This window comes from Abrus precatorius, unplaced genomic scaffold, assembly GCF_003935025.1.
Source record: "Abrus precatorius isolate BTA unplaced genomic scaffold, Abrus_2018 Scaffold9, whole genome shotgun sequence".
NCBI lineage: Eukaryota > Viridiplantae > Streptophyta > Magnoliopsida > Fabales > Fabaceae > Abrus > Abrus precatorius.
In genome coordinates this window covers 29224092-29246969 of record NW_020874439.1, presented here as the reverse complement: position 1 = coordinate 29246969, position 22878 = coordinate 29224092, and the positions used below count along the sequence as shown (strand labels likewise).

General features: G+C 33.7%; 1 protein-coding gene across 1 annotated transcript in view; it reads left to right on the top strand.

Moving 5' to 3' along the window:
* The window catches only part of LOC113851166, a 29756-nt gene extending 13302 nt beyond the window's left edge, over positions 1-16454 (top strand). Inside the window, exons 21-35 of the mRNA XM_027481645.1 lie at positions 73-173; positions 371-532; positions 1057-1104; positions 2565-2672; positions 3372-3446; positions 4264-4314; positions 5798-5941; positions 6055-6185; positions 11558-11645; positions 13507-13566; positions 13655-13895; positions 14069-14220; positions 14341-14411; positions 15327-15483; positions 16267-16454. Of these exons, the coding sequence (XP_027337446.1) occupies positions 73-173; positions 371-532; positions 1057-1104; positions 2565-2672; positions 3372-3446; positions 4264-4314; positions 5798-5941; positions 6055-6185; positions 11558-11645; positions 13507-13566; positions 13655-13895; positions 14069-14220; positions 14341-14411; positions 15327-15483; positions 16267-16440 (1763 nt within the window). The 3' untranslated portion in view covers positions 16441-16454. The remainder of the gene's footprint in view (positions 1-72; positions 174-370; positions 533-1056; positions 1105-2564; positions 2673-3371; positions 3447-4263; positions 4315-5797; positions 5942-6054; positions 6186-11557; positions 11646-13506; positions 13567-13654; positions 13896-14068; positions 14221-14340; positions 14412-15326; positions 15484-16266) is intronic.
* The last annotated feature ends 6424 nt before the right edge of the window (positions 16455-22878 follow it).

Below are 22878 nucleotides of genomic sequence, written 5' to 3'. Positions count from 1 at the left end.
GCATGTAATTTACTTGGCTGGCTGTTGTTTTTCTACTTAATTATCATATGAATTTGAGATTATCTCTTTTAGTTGCATTTGATGAGGATTTTGAAGCTGAACTAGCTGACAACAATGATGCTAAGCTGGAAGTCTCTTTACTGGCCAGGAGTCCTGATCCTGAGCTGACTGAAGTGAGCTACTCAACATTTAAAAAATTTGGCTAATTTATTTATCTGTTTTTTCTACTCAATTTTCTAGAAAAATTAATACATTTTATCATAACAATGTGGTATGCTGATTGCAGTTAACTGCAAATGTATGGTAATTTCTTTTAGAATAAAACATGTTGAAGATTTTGATTGTAATAATTGATCACTTCTCTTATCAGGCATTTATTAATACAGAGTTGTATGCACGTGTATCAATTGCTGTTCTGTTCTACAAGTTGGCAGACTTGGCTCGGATGTTGGGAACACCAAACGAAGATGAAATCTGCATTGCGGCCCAAGAATCTGGCAGATCATTTCTACTAGAGCTTCTTGACTCCGTGGTAGTGGATTACTATCAATTCCATGCCAAATTTTGAAGTACTTTTTGCTACTAGAGTATTTTTAAGACAGAAATATGCATTCCATATTATAATTTGAGCTTCTGCGATGTTCTATTCTTGCTATTATCGTACAAGACGTGTTTGCAGTGCTAGTCCTGTTGATATCTGGCTTCATGTTTTGGAAGAATCCTTTGTGGTTATTTGAAGTTATGAATAGGTTTTAAGATAATTTCAGTCTCTAATTGGCCGCTGGTTTTGGATAATACTTAAGAACTTAGTAAGTTATAAGTCAACAATGGAGACATAACAATTGTAAGCTAGTTTTTGTTAACAAATGATTGTGTATTGTAATGTTGACTGATTACTAATATGCAAATTTTGGAGTGTAGCTTTGGAATAATTTGCTTTGGTGACGCCCTGTCTGGTTCTGCCCATGCCTTTTTTGGTGCACAGCTTTAATTTATGGCAAAGTTCAGAAGGTTGTCCTGGAATGCTTTTGTTAAACACAATGTCTGTTGATACAGGTGAATGATAAAGATCTTGCAAAGGAGTTATACAAAAAGTACAGTTCTGTAAGTATCCTTTGGTCATGCATTCAGCTTGATGAAATGTAAATGGTAGAGTAGCCTGCCTTATTCTTTTTGAAATGAATTTGGACATGAAAGTTGTCGTAGGGTGCCATTTCATGGAAAAAAATACAAAAAGGTAAAATAAAATCTTGTATGACAAGAATACTTGACTGTTTCATCAAAGTGTCAAGGGATCCTGATGCATAACTATGCAGGTAGTCAATCCTTTCATGTAATCTTTTCACTTGACAATCACATACACAAAAATTATGTATGGTCCCATAAAATTTGAAAGGGGCCCACCTGATACATAATTGAGATAGCTTTTGAGAGTAAATTTGTCTTACCATGGTATCAGAGTCTATCTAAATTGAATGTTGGGCTGTCCGCAGATGTCTAGTCTTGTTGGACCACCTATGCAGATATTCAGTCCTGCAAACTTCATGCACCAAATGTCCATTCCTAAGCGTGAGGAGGGTTTGTTAAGATGTTCCATATTGATTATTAATAGAGTTAGAATACTCCTTATTAGGGCTTATGTAAACTTGAGAGTGAGTTAGGTCTAAGTTTCTTAACAAAAATGCAGTAGAAAATGATAGGGAGCAGCTCAAAATAGAATTTGTGAATTGATGTAGGGGGGGGTTAGAAAGGGAATGATAGGAAGAGGGTTTCTAGGTTTAGAAACCTCATCCAACATTATAATATTACAGTTGAAAAGATACTGAATACAAATTCCTAGGATCATGTATACTAGTGTTCTGATCTTATTAATAAATTTAGCCCAATCTTTCAAGGCTCTAATAACCTTAAGGATTAAAATGTTGCATGCTAGACATGTGACTACTTATTACTGGTTACAAAGAAAACTCTTTAAAATAAGAACAAAACAAGCTGAAATAAAGCACATAAAGCAGTATATTAAACAAGCTGATCCTGCTTTACCTGGGTAGGTTGAAATATTTGGCTTATGACACAAAGTGCTTCTTAAATTTGGTGCCCTAAATCCATTAGTCTCCTCCATTCATCTAGAATGTTGCATGGAATAGATTAATATACTATGCTTATAGAACTAGAAAAATAGCTTTGATTCATTATTAATTATAATCTAAAAATGAAATGTCTGCCATTGAATAAGTTACCTGGCATCAGTGCAGTGTTATCATTTATAGCATAATTTCTCGAGTTATTTTTTTCCTTTCTGAAGATTTTCATCTTGCTTGTTAATTTGGACTTCAAACTCTTATTGCCATGAGAATATCTCTCAACAACTATATTGCCAGCTACCATGGCCTCTTGTTTCTGGAATTATTCTGATCAGCCTTGTGTCACTGCAAATGTCTCTAAAGGTTTCCTGCTTTTAAAAATGGCATGATACTAGAAATTTTGTATTGCTTCTGCAATTTTTGCTCTTATCAATCTTTGCTGTAACTCCTTCTGTTCAATTTGTTACATTGATTTTCCAGATTCATAGACGCAAAATACGTGTGTGGCAAATAATATGTGTATTGTCACCATTTGTTGTGGAAGATATAGTTGGGAAAGTTGTAGATTACTTGTATATATCGCTTAATGTAAGTAAATTTTGCATGTTATCATTTATTAATGCATTTTTTCCTATTAAATTTTTTAATATGTTGTCTTTAGTTGTGCTGGAAGCATAGATTTGTGATCTCATGTAAGCATATGCATGTCCTTCTTTATTTAAATTTCATTTATTTGTTTCATTAGATGAATTTTTTCTTTTTATTTTATTACATTGAATTTCAAGGCAATCACCATGTTTTGCTTCTCTCGTTTATCTATACGGGTTCTCTTTGGAGTGTGGATTGCATAATTTTTATTTTGGTAAAAATGGGTTGAGGGAGACGTGAAAGAATTTAGATGAAGTTATTAAATTAAAAGAGACTTTTTAATTAATCAGATTTTGAAAATTTGGTTATTAACTGAGTTCAATGGCATCATGTGATCTATTAGCCAACCTCACCTAGTAGAATAAGGCTTGGTAGTTGTTTATTTCTGATGCATGCTTAAATTCTGTGTTAGTCTGTTTAATTATATTTAGGTTTGATTATATTTAGATTGCATTTTATTTAAATGGAAATCACTTCTGATGAAAAAAGGAAAATTGCTTTAGACGTGCCCATTGCTATATAATATGTAATTACCAATTTTAGTATGGTACAACCATTTTTTAATTTTTACTGTTGTCTACATCTATTATTCTTCTTTGACCCTAAATGGAAATAACTACATGTTTTGTATTCTTACAGAGAAATAACCTACCTGCTGTACGGCAATACTTGGAGACATTTGCAATCAACATTTACCTGAAGTTTCCATCACTTGTAAGACTTTCTTCTTCCATGTTTCTTCATCCTGTCATTTTCCTTTTAATATTTATGCTCCAATTTATTTGCTACTAGATTTTATTTTATTTTTTCATTTTTTGATTAGGGAATAGAAAAAAGAGTGCAAGAGCTGAGGATAAAATATGCTCCTATATGAACCTGAAAAAACACTAAAACCAAAACAAAGAAGAAAGCACATCATCTATAAACAAAGATCACCAGTCTCACTGCATGTCCAGTAGAGAAACCCTTCTAAAAGTAGGTGTTAAGGACCATAAAGAGGCTTAAGAATAAGATAGCAATGCATATTTTTTTTTTTTTTCTTTCAAGCTCCAGATAAGGTTGAAATTTTCTGCTTTTGCTTTTGAGGAGAAGAACCAATTTCTTGATTCTAATTAACAGCAGATTTTCCGCTAGTGCATGTTCATAAAAGCACTTTTTAATAAAAAACCTCAAGCTTAAAATGATTTTCAAAACTAAAAAATAACGATTTGTTTTGCAGCATAGCCAAGAAAGCTATATGCTTGCTGTTTACTTGAGATTTGATTTTCTGGGACTGATTTATTTAAATGCAGGCAGTTGCAGGCTTGCAGCATTTGTTTGTTGTTCATTTTATTTGGGGATGAGAACAAGTAGACTTTCAGTTTTCTTCTGTGTTTTGATTAATTTCACACAAAGTTATTAGAGAATTGTTGGCAGACCATGTTTCTTGTAAATCTATTGCATGCACCTTTCAGTGTCCAACCTATTATGTAAAGATTACCTGTCTCAGTTGAGATTATCTTCTCTTCCTCATTTCATGTCTAATTCACAGGTTAAAGAACAATTGGTCCCTATATTGCGAGATTATGATATGAGACAGCAGGTAATTTTATTTTCCGTGACATGAGACCTCTAGGTTAATGTTTTATGTTGTTAATTGCTTCTCGCCGAACTACACAAAATTAGCTTGTAAAAGCAGACCTTAATGTCTCAATTGATGCATAAACTTCATTAATGTCTCAATTGATGTGTAACTCTGTAACATCACTTAGCATGTTTCCTATTAAACTTCATATGGCATGATTGCGATCACATTGAGGATGTGCCTTTGTGCAATAGTAAGGTTGTTGCTTTGTGATCTCAAGCTTTTGGGTTCAAATATTGGAAACAGCCCCTCTGCTTGCAGGGTAAGGCTGCAGACGTTTGCCTTCCCTAGACCCACTAATGAACTGATAATCTATCTCAAGTGTGGATTGGGCCGCTGATCTGGATGATAGATAATCTAGATCAGGTTTATCTATATATTTTGTGCCTAATCTTATTTATTGGAGGTTCAAGAAACAAAACTAGGTGGCTTGTGCTGGTGCAGAGACAGAATATAGGAGTACTACGGCAGAAATGAATGATCTGGATTCAATCTCCTTCTCTTACCGAACTTCACATCACTGTTCCTAGTCCTGTCGTCTGTTGTGACCATCAAAGTGCAGTTTCTTTGTGTCACAACCTAGTGTTGCATGCCAGAAGTGGTCACAGGGAATTAGACATCTTTTTTTGCTTGTGAGAAGGTTCTGAACAGTCACTCTTTAGCAGACATGTTACACTTACACAGTCTATTCTGTTCGCATTAACGGTTGCTGTTACTGTGATCTGCTAACATTCTCTTACAGTTACTGTGAACTATGTCTATGCTTATGTGAGAAGCTTGTACACTCCATAAATAGAAGTGTAACTCAGTTCTACAATGAACAACGTTGAGTCATTTCAGTAAAACATTCAGTTCTTTCCTTTCTCTCTGTTACTTCTCTCTATTTCTTTCACTTTCTATTTTCTCATGAAGCTCTGGATACTAATTAAGAATAAACAAGAATAGTAATAAACTATTTTTTATGACTCTGATCTTTTCACTCATAATTTCCAATGACATATTAATCACTATTACCATTTCCAACACTGTTAGCGCTCATACAAGTTGAATTGCTCAAATTATGTTATCACACACTGGAATTTAATTTACTTGTTCTTTAATAGGTTGAACTGCTTAAATTATATAAACCACACACTAGATGTTTGACATTCTTTATTTGGTTGAATTGCTTAAATTATATACTACCACACACTGGAAGTTACACATTCTTTATTAGATTGAATTGCTCAAATTATATATCCCCATGCCTATCACAAGTTTTTTTTATTAGTTGAACATAAATACTTTTTTGTTTATTATTTTCCTTTTTAGGTTAATATGTTTGATTACTTGGTAATTTTTCTACTACCATATTTTTTAACATCAGAAGGATAAACAAATATTGTAAGCTGTTTGCACATTTTATTTTATATAACTACTAATTGTCTGGCTTAAAATGCAGGCACTATCTTCATATGTATTCATAGCAGCTAATATCATTCTCAATTCATCTAAAGATGTTCAATCTAGGCATTTGGATGAATTATTTCCACCTCTAGTTCCATTGTTAACTTCACATCATCACAGCTTACGTGGTTTCACCCAGGTTATCATTTATGGTGTTGATCATTCTTTATCTATCTATCTATCTATATTATGAGTACACTCGCATGTATGTCACTCTGAAATGGGTCATGATATGTGTGATTGTTGTTGCAGTTATTAGCATATCAAATTCTGCATAAACTGTTTCCGTTGTTGAATTATGAATCTTCTGAGATACTACCTTTAGAGAAAAGGTGCTTTGTAGATTTGAAAACATACCTTGCAAGAAATTCTGACTGTGCACGGTACGATTCCTACTTTTTACTTATCTTGTTACATATCTATATTGTAAACCAGTCTATTTTATTGTGCTTGTATGTAGATTTGCAGTAAAGAGTATTTGTTATTGTTTAGTATGCCCTTCAAGAAGAATGCAAATGGGAATAACTAGCTAAAAAGTTATTAGTCTCCTGTCTACAATTCAAATATATTAAATAATATAAATGTGCTAAACATATCTTGTAATTATGGTTGTTGAGAGAGAAAATATTGAATTCGTGTATTTAGGGCACAGCGGAGTTATTCCAATTTATAGAGAAGAGTAAATAATTGCAAGATATACAGTTACTATATTTACAAGATTCTAATAGATTCTAGCACTCTCCCTCTAGTTGAAGCATATAGGTCATATGCACCAAGTTTGTTACATATGTAGTTAATCCGAGGTCCCCTTAGTGACTTAGTAAAGTTGTCTGCTAGTTGGTCATGGGAATTGACAAAACTAGTAGATATTTCTCCAGACACGACTTTTTCTCTGACAAAGTGACAATCAACTTCAATGTGCTTTGTCCTCTCATGGAATATTGAATTTGAGGCAATATGCATAGCGGCTTGATTATCACATATAAGTGACATATGTGTGACCTCTCCAAACTTTAGTTCTTGAAGCAACTGTTTGAGCCATATAAGCTCCTGTCTCGCTATAGCCATAGTTCGATACTCCGCTTCCGCACTCGACCTGGCTACAACATTCTGCTTCTTACTTTTCCAAAAGGTTATCTCCGACAAATATACAGAATCCAGAGGTGGACCTTCTATCTACGGGAGATCCTGCCCAATCTGCATCAGAATATCTCACAACTCGAGTGTGTCCTTTGTTTTCATACAAAAGACCTTTTCTTGGAGCTCCTTTGATGTATCGAACAATGCGAATCATTGCATCCCAATGTTCCTTACATGGAGAGTTGAGGAATTGACGTACTACACTCACTGTGAATGAGATATCTAGACAGGTAATAGTGAGGTAGTTTAGTTTCCCTACTAACCGTCTGTACCTTTCAGGATCTAAAAGAGGCTCCCCTTGATTTAGCATGAGCTTGACATTGGGATCCATGGGAGTGTCGACTGGCTTAGAAGTTAACATTCCTGTTTCTTTCAAAATATCTATTGCATACTTTCTCTAGGAAATGGTGATTCCATTTTTAGACTGTGCTACTATTTTCAAAAAATATTTGAGTTTGCCAAGATCTTTTGTCTAAAAATGTTTGAAGAGATGTTGCTTCGCCTGTACGATGCCCTGATGGTCACTACCTGTGATGACAATGTCATCAACATAAACAACCAAGTAGATGCAACCGGTAGGAGAGTGACGATAAAAGACAGAATGGTCAGTCTCACTTCGAGTCATGCCAAACTGTTGAATCACAATAGTGAATCTGCTGAACCATGCTCTGGGTGACTGCTTGAGGCCATATAAAGATTTTCGCAAATGACATATAAGACCAGAAGACTCCCGCAACAAAGCAAGGCGGTTGCTCCATGTAGACTTCCTCGAGCAAATCACCATGTAAGAAAGCATTCTTGATATCCAACTGATAGAGAGGCCAATGATGTATGGCAGCAATGGATAGGAATAATCGCACAGAGGGCAATTTGGCCACAGCAGAGAAGGTGTCGCCATAATCCAACCCGAAGATTTGAGTATAGCCTTTGGCGACGAGACGGGCCTTAAGCCGGTCAACCTTGTCCTATACACTCACAGACAACCAACAACTGACTTCCCTGGTGGTAGAGGAATGAGGTCTCAAGTCCCACTGTTCTGTAATGCACACATCTCGTCTAACATAGCTTGTTTCCACACGGGATGGGAAAATGCATCACCTGCACTTTTAGGAATAGAAACATAGGATAAGGAAGAAAGACAAGAATAATAGGAAGGAGAAAGACGATGATAACTTAAAGAAATATAATGAGGAGAAGGATTACGAGTAGAACGTATACCTTTTCGAATGGCAATGGGAATGTCAGATTCAGAGGGCGGGACCGGAAGATGAGGCAAAAGAGGTGGCTCCAAAGGTGAGTCCATGGTGTTGTCAGTGCTCGGTGGCTCCAAAACAGGATGAGGACGACGCTGATATACCTACAAAGGTGGAGGAGATGGGTGTGGAGGCGAAGGAGACGCCTTTAGAGGACAGAAAAGGATTGAACTAGGGGCAGTCATTGACGGAGAAGACTCGAGTGTAGATGTACGAGGTTCAAAGAATGAAATAGACTCGAAGAAAGTAACATCAGCAGAAATGAAATACCTAAGAGTAGGAGAATAACACTTGTATCCTTTTTGTGACTGTGGGTACCCAAAAAAAACACACTTATGAGACTGAGGAGAGAGCTTGTCAATGCCAGGACCAAGAGCATGAGCAAAATATGTAGAACCAAAGATCCGAGGGGGTAAAGGATTAAGAGAGTGGTGGGGGTATAGAACTTGATGAAGGATTTTACCTTGTAAAACAGAGGAAGGCAAGCGGTTAATGAGATAACATGCAGTGAGTACCGCATCACTCCAAAACTGATGAGGAATATGAGAGTGGAGAAGAGTCCGAGTGGTCTCAAGTAGATGCCTATTTTTGCATTCTGCAACTCCATTCTGTTGGAAGGTATGAGGACAAGATGTTTGATGCAACACATCATGTGATGCCATAAAGGTCTGAAATAGACAGATATTCACGTGCATTATCACTTTGTAAAGTACAAATAGGGATACCAAATTGATTTTTTATTTCATAAAAAAAAAAAAACTGAACAATTGAGAAAATTTCAGAACGTTCTTTCATTAAGTATAACCAAGTACAACGGGAAAAATGTCTATAAAAGTGACAAAATACCTAGACCCTAATGTAGAGGAAATACGACTTGGACCCCAAACATCTAAATGAACTAAAACAAAAGGGGATGAAACCCGACTCATAATGCGACTAGAAAAAGAATTATGAACATGTTTGCCTAATTGACATGACTCACAAGACAAAGACTCTGACTTAGAAAGACTAGGGTATAGCTGCTTCAACTTATCAAGACTTGGATGTCCTAATCGAGCATGAATCAGAAGTGTAGACTTTGCTGCCGAACCAACAAGAGAGGACTTGTTGAGCTGATAGAGGCCTTGAGACACATCCAAAGCCAATCGTCCTCCCCGTAATCCAGTCCTACGTAAGTTGACTAATGGACAATAAATTAAAGGGAGCCTTGGGGACATAAAGGACATTGTTAATGGAAAGAGAAGGAAGAGGATGAACAATACCAATACCTTGAGACTAAGTTTGAGACCCATTTGCCATGATGATAGAAGGTAAATAACCAGAAGTAGAAAGAGAAGAAAAAAGAGATTTATTACTAGTGATGTGATCGGTGAGCCTAGAGTCAAGGACTCAAGGGCTTGAAGAGTGAGAGAGATCAACGAAGGAATTACCAGTGTGTGCAATAGCAGCAGTGGAACTGGAGGCCTGACGATCGTCATACCATTTTAGGAAATCGTCATAGGAAGGTGATAGATGTGGATCCGGAGCCAATGGCGGAGCAGAAGTGGATGAAGGAGACACAGAACTTTCGGCCACCTGGGCAGTGCGAGGAGGTAGACCATGTAAAGTCTAGCACTTATCAATTGTGTGTCCCGGGTGGTGGCAATGATCACACCAGGGACGTCCTTTGCTGTCCTTGCGCTGTGGACGTCGGTTGGTGTTGCAGGAAACCAAAGCCGAAGAGTCAGTAGGAACGGGAATCAAAGGCTTAGAGGAGGATTTGGGTGTACTGTCCATAGTAGCTTTTGTGAGGCTCTCCAGGATCTGATCACGAACATGAGAATATTCTGGGCGCAGACTGTATAGAGCCAAAGACATGAAAAACTTCTTGCGATTGTCAAGTGGCAGCGGGAGGAAGCAATTCGTTGAATTCACAAAGAAGGCTTGATACCGAGCCAAGATAGGTCGACATAAAATCCTTAATCTGATGGACACTAAGGACAGTTGAGGTCTTCACAAACTTGGTAGAGTCGCTGAGAATTGTTTGTAAAAAGTTGTTGGGCTTGTGTTCAAACAGCTTTGCAAGTTTTGTGAGTGCGAAAGACATCACGAAGAGATGGGTGAATGGTGGCTCGGATGATACAACATAGCTGGGTATCAACCTTTTTCTATAGAAGACGGTCGGCCTCCGAGACATCATCTATTGTTTGGGTGAGATGTGTCTCATAACCTTGTCCAACAAGCCAAAGTTCATTGTGAGAAGCTCAGGAGGAGTAGTGCTTACCGTCCAACTGCTCAGAAGAAAGAGATGCAGTGACATGGTTGGTAAAAGTTTAGGTATCGGCTTTTGGAGTGTTAGAGGCAGCCATTGGTCAGCGAGAAGAGAGAGAAAATGTCCAAACAACAGCGAAAAAGGGCAAAACAAGGGGGAATAAATGTCCAAACAGCTAACCAAGGCTGGATACAGGTAGAGGAGAGAGGGGTGAGCAAACCCTAGTCGACAGTGTCGGGAAAGGACGCTGGACATGCCATCACGTGCGGAGAGAGAAGGCAGCGCGTGAGAAAACCGCCTGAGGAGAAGGCAGCGCGTGGGGGCTCCGATGAAGGCGTGGTCAGCGGAGTTTGACCAATTTGACAAGGGCGATCACGACGGCGGGGTTTCTGTAGTGATCGGAGGTCGGACGGCGGCGGCAGTGGTGGCGGCGCCAAAAAAAAAGGCACCATTGAACAGTGGGTTCATTGGGAAAAAAAACAGATTAAGGTTGCCTCTCTAGGCTCTAGATACCATGTTGAGAGAGAAAATATTGAATCCATGTGTTTAGGGCACAGCGGAGTTATTCCAATTTATAGAGAAGAATAAATAATTACAAGATATACAGTTACTATATTTACAAGATTTTAAAAGATTCTAACAATGGTAATTAGGATATTGTTCAATTTTTGCATTACATTATGTCTATATAATAAACCCCCACTTTGTAGAATATGTTGTGGAATCTATTAACCGTTTATTTGGTGATACAATCTTGGGAGTTTTTTAATTTCATTATGTTTTAGTATTTTCCTTATGTAATTTGTTTCCTAATTTTATTGTATGATTAGAGTTGGAGTTGGACTTGGACTTGTAGGGCTATACTTGTACTTGACCTTATTCCTAGTATAAGTAGGTGTTAGTGTCTTACATTTTATAATGCAAAATCAGTCCAATAACATATTCATTCATTAGTATTCATATTTTATTTTCCTATTTCCCTACCTAAACCATGCAGTTTTTGTATCTTGTATTTGATTTCTCATTGTATTAGAAGAATGTGTAGCTGTGAAGTGTTTTGTACTACTTTCTAATGAATTAACCTCATTAATTTATGTTGTCTACCTTTCAGCTTACGAGCATCAATGGAAGGATATCTTGATGCTTATAACCCAAGTAGCTCTGTCACACCTGCCGGAATTTTCATCAATCGTATTGAGGTGAGGGTCTGTATATTAGTTAATAGCATGTATTTGGACAATCATTCTAATTCTACCCTTTTAGGAATAGCAATCTCAATTGCAAAATGAGGTTGTTAATATATTAGTTGAGTTTTGGATCAATCGAACACGTTATGATTTGTTCCAATTGGGCATGATTCAACTTACAGTAATAATTTATATTTAGAATTTTTTTTTTTATAATCTGACCGATAAATTATGATTATACATTATCTTGATTATTTGTGTCAAATCTTAAAACATTTTAGCATTAACAAGTTGACAACAAAACATTTTTTTATTTTCATTCCTTTCAAAATCATGTGAATTGTGTGATGCTAATCTTGACCTATTTCAATGATATATTAAATGGTTCTGGATCAATGTAAAAATGACATTGAATCCACATAGTTTTTATGACATTTTAAATTTCTTAACTATGGTGAGATGGAAACATTGTATCATCGCTTATATTTTGCATATAAAATGTCTTATTTCTGTTTAGTCCGTGGAGCTGTACTACTTAAACTGCTCATCCCCAAAGCAAATATGTTGAGTTAAATGAAATCTGCACGCCTAAACCTCCAATCTGCGTTTGAAATATATTTTAGGAGAAAAGCAAGACATATGATGAAATCCTTGTGTGAATTGCACAAGAAAGAATATTATTTATATTGAAAGTAATAAATAGTAGGATTGCAGTCACCCTCATTATCGTAGTGATGTAATACCACGGAAAATGTAATTAGCATATTTACATTCGATCTAACAGACTAACACTCAAACTAGAGCATATAGATCATCATATACACTAAACTCATTACACGTGTAACTTATTTGAGGACCTTCCAATTAATTACTCAAAACATCTACTTAATTGGCCATTGAGTGAATGAAGCTGGTGACGATGACTAAATGAAATAATTTCTTTAATGAAATGGTAATTCATTTCAATGTGTTTGGTTTTCTCATGGAATTCTTGATTTGAGGTTATATGCAGCTTGATTGTTACTCACCTTTGTAACCTCCTCAAACATAAGTTCTTGAAGCAATTGTTTGAGCCAAATGAGTGGAAATGTAGCTTATGTCATGGCTCAACATACATTGCATACTTTTTTTGAGGAATGACTATAACTTTTTTGGATTGTGCCACCTCCATCTGTAAAATATTGAAGTTTGCCAAGATATTTTTTCTAAACATGGCAACAAAGACGTTGCTTTACTTGGGAAAGTATTCCCTAAACCTCCTCTGCTCTTTTCTCTATGCTACAGTCTTGCCATCATCTCAGGGACCTTTATTCTTAACTTCGAATGTTTAGTTGTGACAATATGTTTATAATAATAATAATAATAATAATATATCTCATTCCTATAATTTTATTATAGTTGTTGTCTTGCAATGTGCCACTGTTTGGAATTGATAACTGTGGTATTCATGGATTATGGTTATCTTGTGTTAGGCTTTGATACCATGTTAAGAGAAGAGACAATCATGAGTCATATGGTGAAATCTGTGCGTGTGAATTACCTAGGTGTGAATACTATTTATAATGAAAATAGTATCTATAATGATTTATTACCCTTTTTACATTACTTCTTACACTCCCCTTCAAGCATTAGCACATTAGCATATAGATCATATGAATCAAGGTTGTGTATATGTAACTTATCTGAGGACTTCTCATTGACTTGGTGGAAAAATTTGCCAGTTACTCATTTAAACTTACAAAGTAGTGGTGATGTATAAAACTATTCTCTCCAATGAAATCATAATCTATTTCAATGTATTCGGTCAATATGCATGAGCTTATCTTTATTCTTTTATGATAAATTTATTTATGCTCTTTCTTGGTGTCTAAAGGAGGATGATTTTGAATGTGTTCCAACATCTCTCATGGAGCAAGTTCTTAGATTTTTAAATGTAAGTACTTTGTCATATGTCCATATCTTAAAGAGAAAGGCTATATTTTCTGTTTCATCTGGTAAGTTTCGCTGCACTGTCATTATAGGATGCTAGAGAAGACCTAAGGTGTTCGATGGCAAAGGATGAGGTGACCATCAGGAATGAGTCTCTAAATTTCAATGGGGATAAGAATTGCATGGAAAATTTATCTGGGGGCAATGAAGGAACCATGCTTAAAGATATGTCTTCAGATTTCCAGAAAAAGGTTACTTTTACTAAACATGACAAGAGGAATAATGAACTGGGTTTCCTTTATGGCAATGACGAAACCTACAGAAAAATGGCTGGTATGTTTAAATTTGTTCAGTAACTATAAAAGGAATGAAAAGAAACTGACCATCTTGCACTGTTTTGTTTTTGCTCAATATTGCCTTGTGTTGTGTGTGATGCCTGTGTTCCACTTATACGTGCTTCATAGTTTTGTATCTACCATTACTTAATTTCAAGATCAACATGACAGAGATAGAAAGGGATGATCTCCTTCTGGACCAATTATTGCAGTCAAGAAGATTATCTCTAGATCAACACAAGGCAAGTCGACAGGATTTTATCCTTGTTGCATCATTGCTTGACCGCATTCCCAATCTTGCTGGTTTGGCTCGTACATGCGAGGTACGTTACTCATTCTTCTCCCTTTATCAATCTTAACTATATTCAATTTTATAATATTATTTCTATGTTTTCTATTTCCTGGAGAAAGCCTTTATTTTCTTTACTCATTATGTAAAGCAGGTGTTTAGAGCATCAGGGCTGACCATTGCCAATACAAAAGTCACAAGTGACAAACAATTCCAACTAATCAGGTTTTGATGATAGTAGAACTTTTCTTTTTTCACTTAATAGATGTCACAAACTTTGAGTGGACTTGCTACTCGGGTTCTGCTTAAATGTCACAGGATATTGTTGACCTGCTAATAATTTTAAATGCTCAACTCCTTGGGGTACTTCCCTGTTTGATGATTGACCAGATACTTCTTATGTGGTTTTAAAATAATAAGTTACTACCAAGCAAAATTTAAAATGAATGTACTTAATATTTCAGATTTTTTTAAACTGCTATAATGAACATATTGGCATATAAAGAATTTAAATTTGCTGGCAAGTGAAACCACCTTTCACTTTGAAGGGACAACAGTCAACTACAAATACTTATCCTTAATTAAACTTTCTTGCTTTTTCATATGCCCATTAACATTTCTTCAGCTCTATCCACGTGTGCCTGAAGAATCCTTCTAAAGTGGCATGATTCTGGGATAGTGGCTGTGTTTCATAGTAAAGAAGTTCTATTAATTAGATTTGTAATTTGTAGATTGTCAATATTGAAGTTGTATGCACAATATTCTACCTCTTTAAAGTTGTCTACTTCATGTCTTATATTTGTTCAGGACAGTGTGTGTAACACATCTTTAAGGCGTATGCACACTACCTACCCATGCTCAATGCCTGTTGGATATGGTTATTCCCCACTCAATAATTCACAATTTTTATTACATAATTAGTACCTCATTGTATTGAGTCATGCAGAAAAATAATGCTTTAAGCTCATCTTTGTTTATTGATTATAGAAAAACTAGTTTCATCTTTTTGAGTTGAAACTTCCTGTCTAATCACTTTACCGGAAACAAACAAAAGAATGTGTTTACGATTCATGATATATACTATAGAAAGTATTGAATTTATTTCACTGCAATATCAGTCTCACTTAAATTTGTTTACAGTGTGACAGCTGAAAAGTGGGTTCCTATAATAGAAGTCCCAGTAGATAGCATAAAAGCATACTTACAGAAAAAAAAGCGAGAAGGGTTTTCCATCTTGGGTTTGGAACAAACTGCAAACAGTGTACCCCTTGATCGATATATGTTTCCAAAAAAAATGGTAAGTTGACAGAGTTCTGACCTTCCAGTTCTTTTAATATATTTTGTTGTATGATTGGGGACATCTCATCAGCAGGAGATGCTGCTGCAATAATAGTTGAATTTCGTCCTTACACTTGTTTGGATTGATTTTACTATGGTTCCTCACACCCTGGATTTTCTTCCTTGAGATCTTTTTGACGCTCTATATAGAATAGTGCATTTTCATAAAATGTAAAAAATTCTGTTTATAATCTTACAGGAAATGAGGATAATGAATTTTAGTTGCTAAATTGAGGCAATCAAATCCCATGTGAAACCAGTTATCTGAATTGGCTAGTTGGCAATTACATCGTTTGGTTAAGGCACATGACTATCGGTTCATTCAATCAACTCAGTAAAAATATATTTTTAAGCAGATGTATCAAATGACAGGAGTTTTTATTATAAGAGAGGGATAAATCTTAGCCATTAAATCTAATCATGAATGGTTGAGATTAAAATCTCAAGTCATGTGACATTTTAAAATAATCATGTGACCAGTAAACAACTTTTAATCTTGACCATCTATGTATGATTGTCTAGTCAGGATTGATCTCTCACTCCCTATTCAAAAACTCTTAACTAGAATGTCACTTATATAATATCACACAACTTGATGTTATGTTGTGCTAACCGGTTGGATGCTTTTCTTCCTCAGTCTCTGATATTTGCTTATATGTAGTACCTGTTTTATGCCACAAATTTCCTGCATTGTTGACTTCATATTTAAATATATTATATTTTATTTTGGTTGTTTACTCAGGTCCTAGTTCTCGGCCGAGAGAAAGAAGGTATACCTGTAGATATAATTCATATTTTGGACGCTTGCATTGAAATTCCCCAATTTGGAGTTGTTAGATCTCTCAACGTTCATGTAAGTGGTGCTATTGCTCTCTGGGAGTACACTCGACAGCAGAGATCTCTAGCTCATGACTGAGATTAATTTTACAAGCCAATACGTTACAATACATATTTAAAATAGGTAAGGTGAATGCTCTAGTACCTTAAGATTTGAGGGGGCATCTGATGTCCCTCTTAGGTGGAGTAATAATTAGCATCCAATTGTATTTTTTTTTAAAGATTTATTATAAAAAATTATAATTGCAAAAATAAAATAAAATCACAGGCCTTATATGGATGAAATTAGTGAATGGACTGTAATTGCAAGACACTCATTCTCCGAGGCCATTTTCTTGGATGAAATGCTCCACAATCTTTAGTTATATGAAATTTTCAAAAATGTTAACAAGAAATCGAACAATGAAGCGTAAGATGTGTGAAGTTGAAAATAATGGATGAGGTTTAATCATAAATATTTTGATAATTAAAGTAGGAAAGAGGGAGGAAGAGAGAGAGAGAGAGAGAGAGATAAAGTTGCAGTTATGAGAGAGAGAGAATGAGTGACGAAGGTGGAAAAGAGGGGGCAAGTCGACGTGGACAGCGACCTTTGTTTGTGGAAGTTTCTAAAATAGCATGTGTCCTCTTAGGAATTTTTTTGCAATTTCAAAATGTTCATAATAAATATCTAAAAAATAAAATAAAACATAAATATGAGTATACTTGGATTCTAGTTATTAATACACCTAAGAGGGGCATCAGAGCTGAGGGCATAAGAGAAATCACCAATAGGCCCCCGTATTTTTACCGACGTGTTTTGTTTCTCGTACTCTAAAATCATGCACGAAGGTATGTTGTGCACTTCACTATAACTTGAGTACTTAAAAAGAGTAAAAATTCCGCGCTAAAACATTTATACTGTAATCTCTACTTTTATGTTGACACTTTAATTTTTAGCCTTAATATTTTATGGTTATTTGGTTTGTTCTTTTGCAGTTTTATTGTAGTGGCAAGTTATTTTCACTCTAGCATAGTAGTGGAGAAGTTTATTAGTGCATATTATAAGCACCTTTTTTTTTATAAGCAAAATATATTATTAGAGAGTTCAAGGAGAACTCAAAAACTAATACTTACTAAAAAAAAAAGAGAAGCAAAAACATATTTATATTTAATTAAGACATGCAATATTGTGGATTCAAATATTAATCAGCTAATAAAATAACTTCTCCTTTACTAATAAGTGATAGTCATTTTTAGGACTTTAGAATAATAGAATTTAGAATTTTTCTTTCATCTAAAATACTATTGGAAAACATAATTCGATTTTTATGTAACTACAAAGATCACATTGTACTTATTTAAATAATTAATAAACATCTTTTTTTTTTTTACTACAACTAATATTAACCTAAGAAAGCAAGTGGGTCAATAAATTTGAAGACAAAATCAATGAGAATTTAAGTCAACATGTGTAGTAAATAATATATTTGGGATGAAACTGAGTACGTTAAAAATAAATGAGTTGGAAGTTCTTTAAAATAATGATAGAAGCAATAAGTTATATCATCAATTTGAATGCTACGATTAATCAGCAAACATTTACAAGGATATGTATTCAACAACAATTGTCAAGAAAATACCAGACACTTAAGATGGATTTTCCCTCTCCATTGCCTTTGCAAGATGTTCTCCGTACACTGATTTACCATATTTGGACTACTAAAAAGTTTAAATAGTCATAAATACGCAGAATGCATTGAATAACAACTTAAAGAATCTACCTAGTGTTTTCAAATAGTCTTCTTTGGCAACTAACATCCCAAATCTACCTAGTGTTATCATGAAAATCATTCTCCAATATACAAGATTCAGCATTTCTCACCACCACAAACAATCGCAGAAATGCCTCACACAATTGCACATCGTCTACCCACTTATCTATCCAAAAAAGAGGGTGCAAACTTCCACCCACACTCCTATCCAACTTATTATCTAGCCATGAATTCTCTTGATGAATAACTTCCAACAAATCACGCCACCACAAAGAATATCTATTGTGGACTGATGGATGATGAATAGAAGAAGTTAATCTGTCGTATCTAGCTTCCAACACCTGCACTTACAATGAACTAAAACAATTAATACTTCGCCACAACCACTTACCAAGAAGCGTATAGTTAAACCACTGCACATTCTTAATGCCCAAGCCACCATTCTTTCGCGGTCTACAAACCGTTTCCCATTTTACCCAAGGAATTTTAGATCCTTTCTTAACACCCTTCCATAAAAAATTTCGTTGGATAGAGATAATCTCCTTTAACACCGACTTCGGCGCCTTAAAAAAAGATAATAAGTGAAATGACATAGAATTAAGAACGACATTGATCAAAGTCACCCTGCCTCCAATCGATAAATACCCATGTTTTCATGACACCAACCTCTTTTTAAGAGTCTCTAACATACCCTTCCATGCACTAGATTTCTTCGGATTAATACCCAACTGTAACCCAAGATATTTTAATGGGAAACTATCAATCTTACAATGTAGGAATTCTGCAGCCAAGTTTTCAAACTCATTACCAGTGTTAATTCCCAATACATAATTTTTATGAAATTTAATTTTCATACCTGACATTAACTCAAAGCTACGCAATACTGCTTTCAAAGTCCACAAGTTCTAACTGAAACTTCTCCCATAATTAATGTGTCATTCGCAAATGGCGGCAAAGAAATATCTGGTCCCCCTACCTCAATCGTCACACCAGAGAACAACCTACAAGCCACTGCCTTCCGCATAAGAACTTCTAATCCTTTCGTTGCCACCAAAAAATGAAAAAGGGCGAGATGAACCCCTTGTTTTAGGCCCTGCCCAATATGAACTTGATTCTTATATGGATACACTGCCTTTTCACGAGGATATAATATCATCTATAAAAATTTTAAAATCCTAATTTCTCTCTTATGTTATACATTCATGAACATTGGGAATTGTTTTCAAAATTTAGTTCTCTGAATCATTGTGTTTATTTGAATTCTCAGAACTTATTTTTTTTTTTTTTTCAGAATCCAAACTTCCATCACATGTCATCATCCAAGAATGGTCTTAGAAAAACTAGATGGTGAGTTATAGGATTTTTCATTTATTTTTCAGAAGTTGGGATAGAATTACAATAAGGAATGCATTTAAGAAGTCTTTTTTTTTTTTTTTCAGGAGGGGTGGGGACGTTTTAAAATTAACAAAATAAGCAAATAGAGTTTAGGGTTTTTCCCTTTGAGATATTTGTTGTATTTCTACACTTTGAATAGTGATTAAGGGACTTCGATTGCATTTAAAAAGAGTTATATATTATTTCGTTTGCATTAGAGTAATTTTTTAAAAAAATTTGGGACATTTGTGGTCCTTTTAATTTTGTGTAATATGTTTTAGATGTGTATTAGAAAAAAAAAAAGTAGATAAATATGTACAATGTTAAATGTAATGTTCAAAAAACAAAAAACTATTTGCATTAAGGGGCATCTGTTTACCAACTCTTCGTCTCTAAAAATGATTCCGATTGAATGACTTAGTCCTTTTAAATAATCTGATTCGTTGAATAAGGCTGTGTGCTGAAACTTAAAGTTGTAAGTTTATGGTTGTGTAGTTTATTGATTGAATTAGAGTTATTTAATAACATTAGTTATTCAATTAATTGAAATGTATTAAATGATTAAAAATAATATGTAATATTATATAAACATAATACTATATTAAATATCACTCATTTTGCTTATTTATTTATAGCTATTAGTTAATTAAATAATTAAAAATGGTAGGAAATAAAGAAAAAAAATGGCAAGAAAAGAAAAGTGGGAGTGAAAGTAATATTGGGTGAGCCAAGAATGCTAAAAGAATGTAAGAAAATTATTTTATGTAATTTTTGTTTAAGTTATATCATATTTGTTTAAGTTAATTTTACACAATAATAAACATACAAATTTTATTAATATTTGTTTAAATCATTATTTTTATTTCAAACTCAGTCAATTTTGCTTAAACCATAATAATTTAGCTTAAACGAGGATATGATACTCAATTTTAGTTTAGCCTAGACTTTATTTGCTTAAGTAAATATTAGAATATATTATGTGACTTAAGTGAATTAATGACCACTTAAATGATATTTATTTAGTGAATTATTTTTTTCTATAATTTTTGCTTAAGTAAAATTTGTAGAAATTATGTGAAGTAAATAAAATCAATGTATGTGGAAGAGGACATGAAAAAAATCTAAAAGAACATTAAATAATTTATTAATATAAAAATAAGTTAATGATTTAATTATAAAAATCATTAATCATACATAGAGTTTGTGTAAAACTTTAAAAATTAAAAATGATATTAAATATTTTATTTATTTAAAAAAATTTATTATAAATTAAAACTACGTCAATGCATGTATCCTTTTTAAAATTACCACCTAAACACAGGATACATATAGACGTAATTTAGAAAAGATAATAGAACTTTAAAAATAAAAGATAACATATTTTAAAGATATAAAATAACAGCTATTGAAAGTTTAAAGAGAAATTTTACAAATTTTTATAAAATTAATATTATTAAGTTAAAAATGGAAGATTTGAATTGTTTATAAATTTAAAAATACATAACAATTTAAAAATTGTCACTCACTTGTCAGTCATTTATTTTACTAATTTATGTTAATTTGAGCCTTTAAAAGTTAAATAATATTTTAGGTAACTTTTCAAAAGTTAAAATTTAAAAATTATAAACTTATATTTTTTTTAATAACTAACTCTTAATTTATTCACTAAATAACTTACAATTTTTTAAATAAACTACAAGCTAATGTTATCAATTTTTATTAAACGTTTAATTTTTATTTTTATTTAAACAAAATAAACTTATTTAAGTGAATATGAAAAAGAGTGTTGAACATGAGGAAAGAAAAAAAAATAAAAAAATGATGTGAAATTCATTTAAATAAGTTTTATATAATTTTTTTTATATTTTTACTAAAATAAATTTATTTTTGTTTAAATAAAAATAAAATTAAACATCTAATTTCCGCCAGAATTAAAAAGGATCCGTATCCTATGCATAGATGCTTGAAACTTGAAGAAAATTGTGTTTAATTGATTTTTCTCCTCCTTAAACGCTCATCAGTTATGTTAAATGTGAATTCAAGTTTAAAGTCGCATGTTTGGGGTTCTATAGTGACGCACATAGTCTCTATTAAACACGACTTCGACTCTGAAGCTCTTCCCAGCTTATGATTCAACAGACGCACTTCAGGTTTTGATCGTTTAATTTCGTATTTATCCCCCGTATGGCTTTCTGGGCATTATTTATGCTTTTCCTCCACATTCTCATATATTTCGACACAGCGTGAATGGGTCCAATGAAGAAAATCGTGGGACTCTAAATCATGGAGAACACTCACGAATTGCCTTGCAGTGTATCCATAATGAAAATCATGGCATGGGGCTTAAAATTTGTACACGTTTCTTAGAGAATTGATCGATCAGTGCAATTTTTGTTTTACCAAAGTAGTACGAAAACAATTAACTTACCTCTTTTTTAAAAAAAACTTAACCACTTGACCTGTTAAAAATGGACACCCGTTTTATACATTTTTCGTTTTACCATTTTTCATACTGTATTGCATTGCTCTGTTTCTTAATTTGTTTCCTCCAATGATAATGTTCCACGTACAATTCACAGAGTTATTTAAATTTTACAGGATTTGGAATTTACTTCAACCGTGATAATAGTCTTATTACTACATTTTATGTAACGAAAATAATAATAATAATACTTACAGACGCATGAGAACAAAAAATTACTGTGCAAATTTTTTTATTTTTTATTTGTTAATGTATGTATTAAAATAATTAATTATAACATTTATTATATATAGACATTCTCTACTCCATTATTTAACAGTAAGATAGCTGTATATATTGATGAGATTCAAATTCAAAACGATGGAAAACTCTACCACTTAAACCACAGGTTCAGCAGCTAGCTAGACATGCTTAATACTAGAGATTCAAATCTTTTCACCTTTGAAATTACGGGTTAGTTGAATTTCACAAAGAAACACCCATGCTCCTCCATTTCATTTGCTTTATATTTTAACAAACAAGCTCCAGGCCAATTTTATTTATGGGTCCTACATCCATAATACTATTGAATGCAATTGCCTGGTTTCTTTTTAAAATAATAAAAATTTGAAGCTACAACAACAGACTGAGTACTGAGTGGTGCTGTAGTATATAATGATATTTATAGGACAGATTTAGTTTAGTTTTTTTAAGTAAATATCAATTCATATTACATCTTTGTATTCAAATAGAAACTTGTATATTATTTTTGTCATTAAATTTTAGTATTTAAAAGTAAGAATCTACTGTATTCCTGCTCGAATTTTAAGTTAAATGTCAAAGTATAGTTTTTTTTTTATCATACTTCTAAAAAAATAAGAGTAGTTTAACAATACTAAAATGTTTTCTTGTTTTTTAGAAATTCTAGTAG